The sequence below is a fragment of the Herpailurus yagouaroundi genome, unplaced genomic scaffold (assembly GCF_014898765.1).
Source record: "Herpailurus yagouaroundi ecotype Mexico unplaced genomic scaffold, PumYag 160, whole genome shotgun sequence".
NCBI classification, from domain to species: domain Eukaryota; kingdom Metazoa; phylum Chordata; class Mammalia; order Carnivora; family Felidae; genus Herpailurus; species Herpailurus yagouaroundi.
The window spans coordinates 20664446-20676873 of NW_024412401.1; the positions used below are offsets into that span (position 1 = coordinate 20664446).

Genomic DNA, 12428 nt, shown 5'->3' on the forward strand with positions numbered 1-12428 from the left:
GAGTTTATTTTTGTGAATGGTGTGAGAAAGTGGTCTAGTTTCAACCTTCTGCATGTTGCTGTCCAGTTCTCCCAGCACCATTTGTTAAAGAGACTGTCTTTTTTCCATTGGATGTTCTTTCCTGCTTTGTCAAAGATGAGTTGGCCATACGTTTGTGGGTCTAGTTCTGAGGTTTCGATTCTATTCCATTGGTCTATGTGTCTGTTTTTGTGCCACTTACTTTGCTGTCTTGATGATGACAGCTTTGTAGTAGAGGCTAAAGTCTGGGATTGGGATGCCTCCTGCTTTGGTCTTCTTCTTCAAAATGACTTTGGCTATTCGGGGCCTTTTGTGGTTCCATATGAATTTTAGGATTGCTTGTTCTAGTTTCGAGAAGAATGCTGGTGCAATTTTGATTGGGATTGCATTGAATGTGTAGATAGCTTTGGGTAGTATTGACATTTTGACAATATTTATTCTTCCAATCCATGAGCAGGGAATGTCTTTCCATTTCTTTAAATCTTCTTCAATTACCTTCATAAGCTTTCGATAGTTTTCAGCATACAGATCCTTTACATCTTTGGTTAGACTTATTCCTAGGTATTTTATGCTTCTTGGTGCAATTGTGAATGGGATCAGTTTCTTTATTTGTCTTTCTGTTGCTTCATTGTTAGTGTATAAGAATGCAACTGATTTCTGTACATTGATTTTGTATCCTGCAACTTTGCTGAATTCATGTATCAGTTCTAGCAGACTTTTGGTGGAGTCTATCGGATTTTCCATGTATAATATCATGTCATCTGCAAAAAGCGAAAGCTTGACTTCATCTTTGCCAATTTGGATGCCTTTGATTTCCTTTTGTTGTCTGATTGCTGATGCTAGAACTTCCAGCACTATGTTAAACAACAGCGGTGAGAGTGGGCATCCCTGTCGTGTTCCTGATCTCAGGTAAAAAGCTCTCAGTTTTTCCCCGTAGAGGATGATGTTAGCTGTGGGCTTTTCATAAATGGCTTTTATGATCTTTAAGTATGTTCCTTCTATCCCGACTTTCTCAAGGGTTTTTATTAAGAAAGGGTGCTGGATTTTGTCAAAGGCCTTTTCTGCATCGATGTAAAGAACTTTTATAACTCAGTTAAGAGTTATTAAAGACAACCCAGTTTAAAAATGGGCAAAGAATCTGAACAGACATTTCTCCAAAGAAAATATATAAATGTTCAGTAAGCACATGAAAACATACTCAACTTCATCATTAGTCTAGGGAAATGAAAATCAAAAGCACAATGAGGAGTGCCTGTATGGCTCAGTTGGTTGAGCGTTCGACTCTTGATTTCAGCTCAGGTCATGATCCCAGGGTGGCTGAGTGTGGAGCCTGCTTAAGATTCTCCCTATCCCTCTCTCTCTGCCCCTCCCCTGCTCATGCTCTCTCTCTGTGTGTGTCTAAAATAAAATAAAATAAACCACAGTGAGATATTACTTCTTGTCCATTCAGATAGTTAAAAAAAAAAAAAGTCAATAACAAGCATTGGTGAGGATGTGGAGAAATTATAACTTTCCTATGTTGTGAGTGGGAATGTAAAATAGTGCAGCTACTGTGAAAAACCATTTTGCAGTTCCTCAAAAAGTTAAACATAGAGTTACCATACGACTCAGAAATTGTACTCCCATGTATATATCCAAAAGACATGAAAACGTCCACACAAAAACTTGTACACAAATAAATGTTCATAACAGCTTTATTCATAATAGCCAAAAGATGGAAAAAACCCAGATATTTATGATGGATAAATAAAAGCAGCATGTGCATAGAATAGAATATTATTCAGTCATGAAAAAGAATGAGATAGTAATACATGCTGTAATGTGAATGAACTTTGAAAATATTATGCTGAATGAAAGAAACCAGTCACAGTAGACCACATATTACTCTATTTATATGAAATATCCAGAATAGGAAAATCCCTAGAGACAGAAAGTAGATTAGTGTTTGCCAGGGACTGGGGAAATGAAGGACTTAGAAGTATGGGTTTGGGGGGTCTTTTGGGGGTGATGAAAATGTTCTGGAATTAGTGGTGATGATTGCATAGCCTCATCAATATACTAAAAACCACTGTATTGTACAATTTAAGGTGGTAAATTTTATGTGAGTTATATCTCCAAAAAAAAAAAAATTTAATAGTTGCAGTGTTAAGTTTCTAGGACCTGGAGCCAGAGACTTCTATTAAAGGATGAGGTGAGTGAATTCAAGGTCAGGTAGGAGTCTCTAGCCTAGAGGAAGAATCTTTGAGAACCAAAGAAGGAAATTTCTTTGTAATTCTGGAAGCCATGAGTCAAAGACATTAGAGGGTTGGAAGAAAATAGATACTCAGTATAATTCGGAAGCAGATGGGTTGCTAGAACCCACTCTCTGAGGAGACAAATTCTGTGGAAACAGTCTGGGAATTTCTAGGAGCACTAAGTGTAGAAAGCTTAGCAGCAGTGTCACCTCTTCAGGCCAAATTCTGGGTTGTTTGATATATATACCATTCAAGCTCAAGAAAATTGGGAAACACTCATACCATATTCATTTAAATAATTAAGATATTTTCTCCTCTAGAAGCACTTCCATATCCTACTTTCCTTGACTTTCTTCTCTTCTGTGCACCGTAACACCCTATTCTTACCTATATCACTGTTTTTACATTAGATTGAATTTTTTTTTAATGTTTGTCTTCCCCCTTTAGGAATAGGAATCCCAGTATGATCAGGAATAATGTAACCCTAGGACCTAGCATGAAGCCTGACACCTGGCAAGAACTTAGTAAATGCTTATTGAACTAATGCAGAATTGAAGAGACTATAGGAATGTTTCACTCAGGACAAAAAATATCTATTAATAAAATCTATCTGAAGAGTTTTCATAACAATAATGGGCTCACAATTTGAAATAGTGCGTAACACCTCTGTATGTTGATATGATGATTTTGGCATGTGTTGTAGTTATCAGTCTCACTCCCACTAAACTTCAGGTCCCTTAAAAGTCAGGGACCGTGTCTTACTCATCTTTTTATCCCCTCACAGCTTCAGACACACTGGCCTGTGTGCAATAGATGCTCATTAATAATTTATGGATTTAAATTTCATTAGCAAGTTTAGGTAAAACTCCTTGGGAAGAACTTCAGATACCTTAAAATAAGGTGCTGGAATTGACTGATAAGAGAGGGCTGAGTTTCTGTCTTTAGCAGTGATGTTGGTACAGGCCATCCTATCGTCTGTGGAGACAAAATCTAGAATTACTAGAGGCATTCATGGTGGAAAAGTCCTCAAAAGTTTGTTGTCATTTTGCCTCCAGAAAACTTTAACACTTAAGGATTTTTATTTTTATTGTATTTCTTGATTCTTCAAATAGAAAGAAAATCCCATTGAATTTTTTTAATGTGTATTTATTTTTGATGGGGCAGGGAGCAGAGAGGGACAGAGGATCTGAAGCAGGCTCTGCCCTGACAACAGTGAACCTGATGCGGGGCTCAAACTTACGAACTTGACACCATGCCCTGAGCCAAAGTCAGACACTCAACTGACTGAGCCACCCAGACACCCCAGGAAAATCCCATTTGTAGACATAATCCTCAGTGAGAAAGTGTGAAGATTTAGTGAAGTCTTCACTGGTGGTCAGCATCCCAGGCTGATCTTTAGAGGGCTGTCCTTATCATTTCTCTCTTCTCTTTCAGAACAAGAGAGATATCTGCAAGCCAACAACAGAGAATTCAATACTAGGTTTGGATATCCTGTGAGTATCGGGCCTCCAGTTACTTCAGAAGGGGGCTGGTATTCTCTAATATTCCACTTTGTGAGTGGGGCATGAATTCGTTGTAGATGTAGATCCTACAGCATAGATTCTACTTTCAAACTCCTATACAGCAAGGGCTGGTACAGTGAGGTCTTAGAACAACCAAAATTAGTTCTAATGACCCAGGCTCAGGAGAGAATAGATCTCAGATTTGGGGTTTCATATGTCACTTCTAGCAAAGAGATGCTATAGTTGCTCCTTACACAAATGAAACCATAGTTCAACTTTATTTTCCACTTACCCATCTATCTATGACAATACATATAGATCTACCCAATACATTTAATAGTGGCATGGTTTTCCACTCTTATCAATATACCTTAATTTGCCTAACCAGTCTCCTATTGATGAACATTAAAAATGTTTCCATTCAGGGGCGCCTGGGTGGCTCAGTTAGGTATCTGTCTTCAGCTCAGGTCATGATCTCATGGTTCATGAGTTCGAGCCCTCCATCAGGCTCTGTGCTGACAGCTTAGAGCCGGAAGCCAGCTTCAGATTATGTGTCTCTCTCTCTCTCTGTCTCTCTCTCAAAAATAAATAAACCTTAAAATAAAATGTTTCCATTCATAGCCAGGTGCCCCCTCCAAAAAAACACAAAATAGTCTCCAGTGTTTTGCTATGATAAATGGCAAACCATTTATCTGAATAAACACCATTATACGTATATTTTGGCACATTTATATGAATATATCTTACGAGAATTTCCTAGAAGTGAGTTGGCTGGACCAAAAGAAAACACAGTAAAAATTGTGATGCACAATGTCAGACTTCTCTCTGAAAAGATTATATCCATTTATATTTCTACCTACAGTAGAGACTGCTTGTTTTTCCATATTCCTGCCCAACTAGGTATTATCAATCTTTTTCATCTTTGCCAGGCTCTTGAATGAAAAAACATTTTGTTATCTATCTTTCCTTAATTTTGAGTGAGTTCAATAATCTTTTCATGTTAATTAACCTTTTTTATTTCTTTTTATGGAAACTACCTGTTAATGACCTTTGCCCATTTTTTATTGGACTGTTCATTTTTCACCTATTTATTTATGAATAGCTCATAAAAGTTATGTATTTAAAATTCATACACCAGCACTATCCTTGCCCACATCTGCCCCCTATAGGGAATCACTTTTATTACTTTCTTAGGAATTCAGTGCTTTGTGTAAATAAAGCAAATCCACTTTCTTACACTATTTTTTTTAACGTTTATTTATTTTTGAGAGAGAAAGAGCATGAGCAGGAAAGGGGCAGGGAGAGAGAGAGAGTCACAGAATCTGAAGCAGGCTCCAGGCTTTGAGCTGTCAGCACAGAGCCCGATGCAGGGCTCAAACTCACAAACCACGAGATCATGACCTGAGCCGAAGTTGTTCACTTAACCAACTGAGCCACCCAGGTGCCCCTTTCTTACACTATTCTGAACCCTAAGTTGTCAAGATGCTTTCATAATAGCTTTTTCCTTTTTTTTCTTTTTTCACCTGCGTAGTATTTCCTATGCAGATTTAGCATAGTTTAGGTTACCAGTTTCTTACAAATTGACATTTGGATTGTTTCTAGATATTTACAGTTATATAAGCAATGTTTTTAGTTTATGATTTCTGAGTTAGGTTCTAGATAATAACAGTGTTCAGAGTATGGCCATGGAAGCAGATTTCCCCCCTTTCTACCTTCTAGGCATGTATAAGAGGCACTATAGAGCAGTGAAGCTAGGTTTTGGCATCAGACAGACCTGCTTTTGAGCACAGCTGTACTCCTTACTAACCTTGCATTTTTAGGCATTTTTTTTTTTTTACCTTCTCTGATCTTGAGTTCCCTCTATGAAAAGGGCCTGATAATGTTCACCTTACATAGTGGTTATGGGAGTTAGATATACTTGTGAATGTTAACTCTCTTTGTCCAAGAAACTATAGCCCCTTGAAGAAAGGATATAAGTCTCATTCATTTCTGCATCCACAGTTTGCATCGCAATATTTGGCACATAATGGCATTTGATACATATATGCTGAACTAATAAGCAGATCTGACCTATTCTTATATATTTAACAACCATTTCATTTCCAAGGCCCATTGCTCATTTTTCTCCTATTTTTCTACTCTCTTCCATTCCTACTCCTTTTCCTCTCCTCAACCCTCAACTACTGATCCCCATTATGGCTTTGGCCTTATGTTATCTATTCCCCCATTTAGCCAACAGGCAGGTCTCACTGCCCAAATAGCCCAAACCAAAATCTACCACCTCTGTTATGCTTAAATTTTATCACATCTGACAAAAAACAAAACAAAACAAAACACTGAAGAAACTCATAGGTAAGCAGATGTTCTACATTCTTTAGATACCACTTCTGGCCTGGCATTTAAAAGTAGAGCAAAATACTCTAGTTACCAAGTTAGTAAAGAAGTACTGATATTTCTGTCTTGAGACAGAATCAGCAAGGCTTTTGTCTTTGTTTGCTAAACAAGTGCTACAAAGTGAGTAGAAACCTAAATACATTAATCAGCTATAAAATCAAATGGAAAATCGGTAGTGAAGGCCAGCTGCTACAGCAAGGCAAAAGATCAAAAGATCTTCGGTTCCCAGTATCAGAACCATCTGGACTTAGACACTGAGAAAGTCCGAGTATTTCATGATCAAAGAAAACTTTTTCCATGTTAGAATAGCATATTCTCAGGGTTAGAAGGGCTGATAGCGATCATTTAATTAGAACTTCATTCAAGACAGACCTATGAGCTTCTCTGGGATAGATCTTTAATTTTTTTCAGCCTCCACTAGTAGAGCTCAGAATAGAGCTATAAACAGAGCAAGCCTTGAGAAATCTATAGTGTTTGACTGATTATTAACTAGAAAATTATGGAGAAAACACCAAAGAAATCTTAGTTTCTAACTAAGATCTCTAAACTCCTAAGTTCTATGACAAACTTCTCTTCCCTAAGGAAATACATGGGTGAGTCTTGACTGAATAATGGATCTAGGCTTGCTGGTCAAGTTTTGACCTTAGGACTAAATGGTTTTAATTCTCCAAGAGAAGGCCTCTGGTGCTTTCCCAAGGCAGATTCCAGCAAGATTCTTCATACTTGAGCAATATCTGTACTTCACGACTGCATGTGGGTTTTCCTTTTGTTTTGGCCTTATAGATGGAGGAGGTAGGGAGAAGCCCTATCCTTAGGAAATTGTTTGGTCTCATTCTTTTGCTTTTCTTGAGCTATTATATTCAAGTTCTAACATCTTAAGTCACATGATTGAAGACACAAAGGTAGAAAGTAAGATGGTCCTGTCAGCATCCTGAGATCAGGATTGAGAAGGGAGCAAGTTCTCATTTTCACACAGCAAAATCATATAAACCACAACTATTCAGACTCTCTCAGGACAAGTAAAAGGCAAGTGTCTTCCCATAGGGACCACTGTAGGAACCTCCAGTGGGCTAAGGTTGAAAGAGTAATTTGCTTTTGGCATCTGACATCCTTCAGCATTGAAAGCAATATGTAAAAGCACACCAAACTGAGTTTGCCAGGCTTAGAAAAACTTCATTAGAGAGCTCTATACAAATGGCAGACTTGCTTTTTAGGGCTAAGGAGGACCAGAGAGTCACCCATAAGATGACACTAAAGGATCTCTGATTCTATGAAAGGAAGGCATTTGGATGTCTATGGGATTCAGGGGACAGCATAGTCCCAACTCGGCAACTAACTATGTGGTCTTGGGCAAATAACTTCACCTCAGTGCCTCAATTTCCTCATCCTCAAAAATGTGATCATGTAATACTCTCCTCAGAGGGTTGTTATGAGGATTAAATAAACTGCTACACATAAAATGCTTAGAATAGTGCCTTGCATGTAGTAAATATTCAATAAATGTAAGTTTTATTGTTGATTTTATTATCATTATTATTAATAGCATCAATAAAGAAAGAATTCTGTGCCTCAGAATAATCCCATATTGATCAGCCTTGCCTTCTTTGCATTCTCTAGGTCTCAAAGAAAAGTAGGGGACAAACACTTCTTCCCCCCTTCCCACTCACCCCATGGTGGAGGAACTATGGCTTTTTCCTGTTTCAAGGAGTGGTTTTGGTCTTTTTTGTTAAGATTAGGAGGTGGAGTCTTTTGTTCCTCTAATTGCACTTGTTTTCTTTTACTTGCAGAACAATACCATCAAGACCTCAAGATATAATGTCTTTAATTTCTTGCCCCTAAACCTATTTGAACAATTCCAGAGACTTGCAAATGCATATTTCCTCATTTTGCTGTTCCTCCAGGTATTGACTTTGGGGGCCTTTTCCACAGAGCATTTTATCAGTATCTCTGGGGCCTGGTTGTGTAATCAGTTCTTCCCCTCCCTAAACTGAGAAATGTCTCTTTGGATGACCAGCAAATGAATGGGCTGGAATGTCAGGCTGGTCCTATAGAGTAGGACAAGTTCACTGAATCCCAAGGAAGGGGAGCTCCCTCATCATGGCTGCATGGCCACACTTCAGCTTGACCCAGCAGGCCACAGACTCTTTACCCCAACCATAGTTACAACCCCATTCCTCATTTGTTGTCCCAGCCTCCCTGACAGAAAGCTAACAGAGAGGAATTCTGAGAAAAGAGAATGATTTAGAACATAAGAATGCAAGCACAGGGCAAGGAAGCAGGGCAGGGTCGGCCCAAAATAGGAGAGAGGGACAGATTTTCTCATTTCCCCTTGTGCTGAGGGATGGGATATGGTTTTCTGATGTCCACTTTTATCTCCCAGCCCCTACAGCTCCTTGCCAGAACCTTCATTATCAGAGGAGAAATAGCCCTTTGCCATCAAGACAAAAGTAGTGAAGTTCAGTACAGATGGGTGGCAACTTACCATATCCTCTTCTTTCATCCTTTCTTGGGAGTTGTTTATTTATATTTACTCCTATATTATATTACTTATATTTCCACAACAGTGAAAAACAACTATGATAGTTGAAATCATTATGAACCTGTGGAGGTGAAAGTGGTGGGGGTGGTGCCAAGGTGAAATACATTGTCCTTTAAGCTTTCTAACCTAAGTTTCTCCCTCCTTCCCTCTCACAGTTGATTCCCCAGATCTCCTCCTTGGCATGGTACACAACTGTGATCCCCCTGATGGTGGTGTTGTCCATAACAGCAGTGAAGGATGCCATCGATGACATGGTGAAGTGGCTTCCAGGGCCTCTAGTGTTTCACTGACCTAGTCTGGCTGGGGGGTCAAAAGGGACTTCCCAGAACTACCTAGTGCTAGGAAGAAGCACTGAATTAATTAAAAGAGATGTTTCCTTTCCTTGCTTCCTTAACCATCCCAGAAGAAAATGTAATTCCCTTAGCCTCAACATTGATAGTCTATGCATGGCCAGAAAGGGGCAGTGCAAGGCCTTTATCTGTCTTCCAGTGCCACCATTTAGCCCCTTTTCGGGGCTTCCTTCCATTTCCTTTTTAATAACCCCCCTCTTCCTTCACTTTGCTTTCTCTGAGTTTGCTCTCATCTTTCTTCCTCCATTCCTCCTTCTCCAAGTTTTATATTCCTCTTCCCTTCCTCCCTGTCCACTCCTCCCTCATTGCCCTGTTCTTGTTTTTCTTCTCCCCTTTCCACATTCCCCTTCTCCTCTCTAGCTCTCCCTATTTCCCTTTCCAGTTTTCACTTCTGTCAGGGATGCTCAGCTAGGAACTCTCTGGTTTTAGAGCACTTCACAACATAAACAGAGGCCAACTCCTTTCCTGGCCTTGGAGGGAAAAACTGGCTTCCAACGAGTGCTGCTTGGCATCCTCTTTGCTCCTTACAACATCAAATAGTCAGCATACTGCCCCAGTACCAAGTCTGCTAGTGGGATTTAGAAAGTCAGACCTGTTGACCTGCCTCCATCTTCCCTCAGAGAGTCCTTCTGATTTTGCCAGAATGGATTTTTAAATTTTTTTTTAACATTTATTCATTTTTTGAGAGACAGAGAGAGAGCACAAGCAGGGGAGGGGCAGAGAGAGGGGGAGACACAGAATCCGAAGCAGGCTCCAGGCTCTGAGCTGTCAGCACAGAGCCCAACGTGGGGCTTGAACTCAGGAAACGCGAGATCATGACCTGAGCCAAAGTCGAACGCTCTGCTGACTGAGCCACCCAGGTGCCCCACCAGAATAGATTTTTAGACCAAACTTTGCAAGCAGGATGTTTCTTTAGACTTTTAACTCTGCAACTCTTTTAAACCCAGAATTAGCCATGTAGTGGTTGAAATTTTAGTCACAATTCAGATGTGCAAAAAATATAACTATTTCTCTATAACTGAACTCAGTATAATTCACAACTACCATCCCACCATCCCGAACCTTTTTAATTGAGAGCTGAAAGCTAGATTTTCCAATTCAGGATAACCCAGTTACTTCTGGGTTAGAATTCAGTTTCTTTAAGATAAGCATTCTGACAAATTCAAGATTCTCTCTGCCCTTTTCATAGTCCTGCCGTTTTCCCAGGGAGTAATCTCAATTGGAAGTAGAAGATTCATGTGAGCATCAGTACATGCTCTGTATTGGTCCCTCTTCTATTTGGTCTTTGAATAGAAGATCTTTGTTGCTCTTTCCTTATTGCATCTACTGTAGAAGCTTCTATATGTTGACTATGGTGGGGGAAAGTTTGAGAATTCTTAACTTTCCCTGCTCCTACCAAGGTGTGTGAGACTCTAGTCCTCTCCATCATTTTTCATTCTCTCCTCTGTGACTTTTGACTAAATTGTTTGTTCTCATTCCCCCAGGCTTTGGCTTTTGATATTTAAAACCAAGATTTTGTCTCTTTCTTCTCCCTTGGTTCTTTTTCTGACCTTCTTCCCATCTTCTCTGAGACAATCAGCCTCTTACCCTGGTTTTAATGGTAGAAAGGCTTTGGGAGGTAAAGAAAAATTATAAATAAGAAGTACATTGGGTAATATTTCAAAATATTAAACTATTAACCTTCTACATGCAATTTACTCTTTTCCCATTTCCTGAACATTTTCTTGTGTAATTTTAGAAAAGGCACCAAAATGACAATCACGTCAACAACCGTTCTGTAATGGTGGTGATGAATGGCAGGTAAGTTGTAGAGAAATCAGTTTAGGTAGGACCAGCTCTGGCTTAAGGTTGTCCTTGCTAAAGCTTGATGTGCTGAGTGCTTTGGAAAGGTAATTCAGGACAGTGAAAAGAACCTAGGGTTGAACATAAGAATTTGTTTCTAGAGCTAGTATACCCTGAATTTGCCATGTGACCTCAGACCTCTCTCGGCCTCGTATTTCCTATCTATAAAGTGAAGATAATATTCTCTACCTTAGAGGATTGTGGCAAAAATGAAAATGAAATAATATATATTAAGGCCATTAACAATTTATGGCATATAAATGATTATTATTAGTGCAGTGGTGAACATGGAGATAGAAATCTGTCTTTAGAACATCAGTAGATTCTGACATGCCTTATTGGCCATTCTACTAAATAGTCTTTGATCAGGTCATCTTGTGTTAATAATCTAAAGAAAGTATTTGTTTTGACCCCATCACTATGGTGTTTGGTCATAGCTATCTAAAGTGTTGTCAATAGGTAAATGTTTATATTTGATGATATCCTACAAAATTTGAGCAATTTACCTTTGGCAGGAAAGCATTGAGGCAGACATAATTCCTATATAAAGCAAAATATGAAGACTATCATAAGAGACACAAGAAGTTATAGGAATTAATAAAAAATGAATGATCATAGCTAGTTAAAGAAATCAAGGAAGACTTTCTGGAGGAGGTAACGTCTATGCTAGGTCTTAAGGGATGGGGAAGAATTCAACCAATAGAGGTTGTATAAAAGAAAAAATGACAAGTGTGCGCAGTAGCATGACTGCAAATTAGTACAAACTTGAAGGAATTCAAAACTGAAGTCCAGTCTTTTTCACAGTGGCCCTACAGAATACCCAGGAGCTATGGTTTTAATCATATAATTCTATTATGTGAAGTTCTTGGGCATTTAATTCTGTTATTTATTGAGGCTGCTAATTCTTACTCATGGTGGATTATTCCCTCAAGTGTTTTGGTCTGTTGAAGCCTCTCATAAGATACCACCAAAAAATACAATTATGATTAAAAAGAAAATTTAAGGGGCACCTGGGTGGCTCAGTCCGTTAAGCATCTGACTCTTGATACTGGCTCAGGTCGTGGTCTCTCGGTCCTGAGATTGAGTCCTGCTTCAGGCTGAGCATGTTGCATGCTCTCTTTTTCTCTCTCAAAATAAATAAGTAAACATTAAAATAACAATAAAAAGAAAAAAGAAAATTTTAAAGAAAGGAAGAAAGTAAATAGAAATAAAAAGAAAAGACAAAACTGAGTGTATTAGAAATTTGCTAGGCTAGGGAGTTACTGACCAAATGGATTTCATCAAATGAACTCCCCAAGTAGTTTGAGCACTTGGGTTTCGAAAGACTATTGGAAAAGAATTTTCCATAGAGTGCTTTTAGGATGGGAGGTCACAAGCAGGGCCTTGTTAGACTTTTTCACTCAGTGAAGCTGGTTATTGAAACAGTCTGTATTTCAGAAAGTGGCTTGTCTTTTCTAGAAGACATGGTTTTCAGTAGAGCTGCTATTGAAAAAGTTGGTTTTGCAAGTTGTGATTTCTGTCATTTTCATTTCTCAATAACTTTGGCTAC

At 38.9% G+C, this 12428-nt stretch overlaps 1 protein-coding gene across 1 annotated transcript in view; it reads left to right on the forward strand.

Annotated features, from left to right (window-relative positions):
• LOC121034633 (phospholipid-transporting ATPase FetA-like) overlaps positions 1-12428 on the forward strand; it is a 101609-nt gene that overhangs the window by 40161 nt on the left and 49020 nt on the right. Inside the window, exons 4-7 of the mRNA XM_040481612.1 lie at positions 3687-3745; positions 7936-8049; positions 8843-8941; positions 10776-10837. Coding sequence (XP_040337546.1) covers positions 3687-3745; positions 7936-8049; positions 8843-8941; positions 10776-10837 — 334 coding nt within the window. The remainder of the gene's footprint in view (positions 1-3686; positions 3746-7935; positions 8050-8842; positions 8942-10775; positions 10838-12428) is intronic.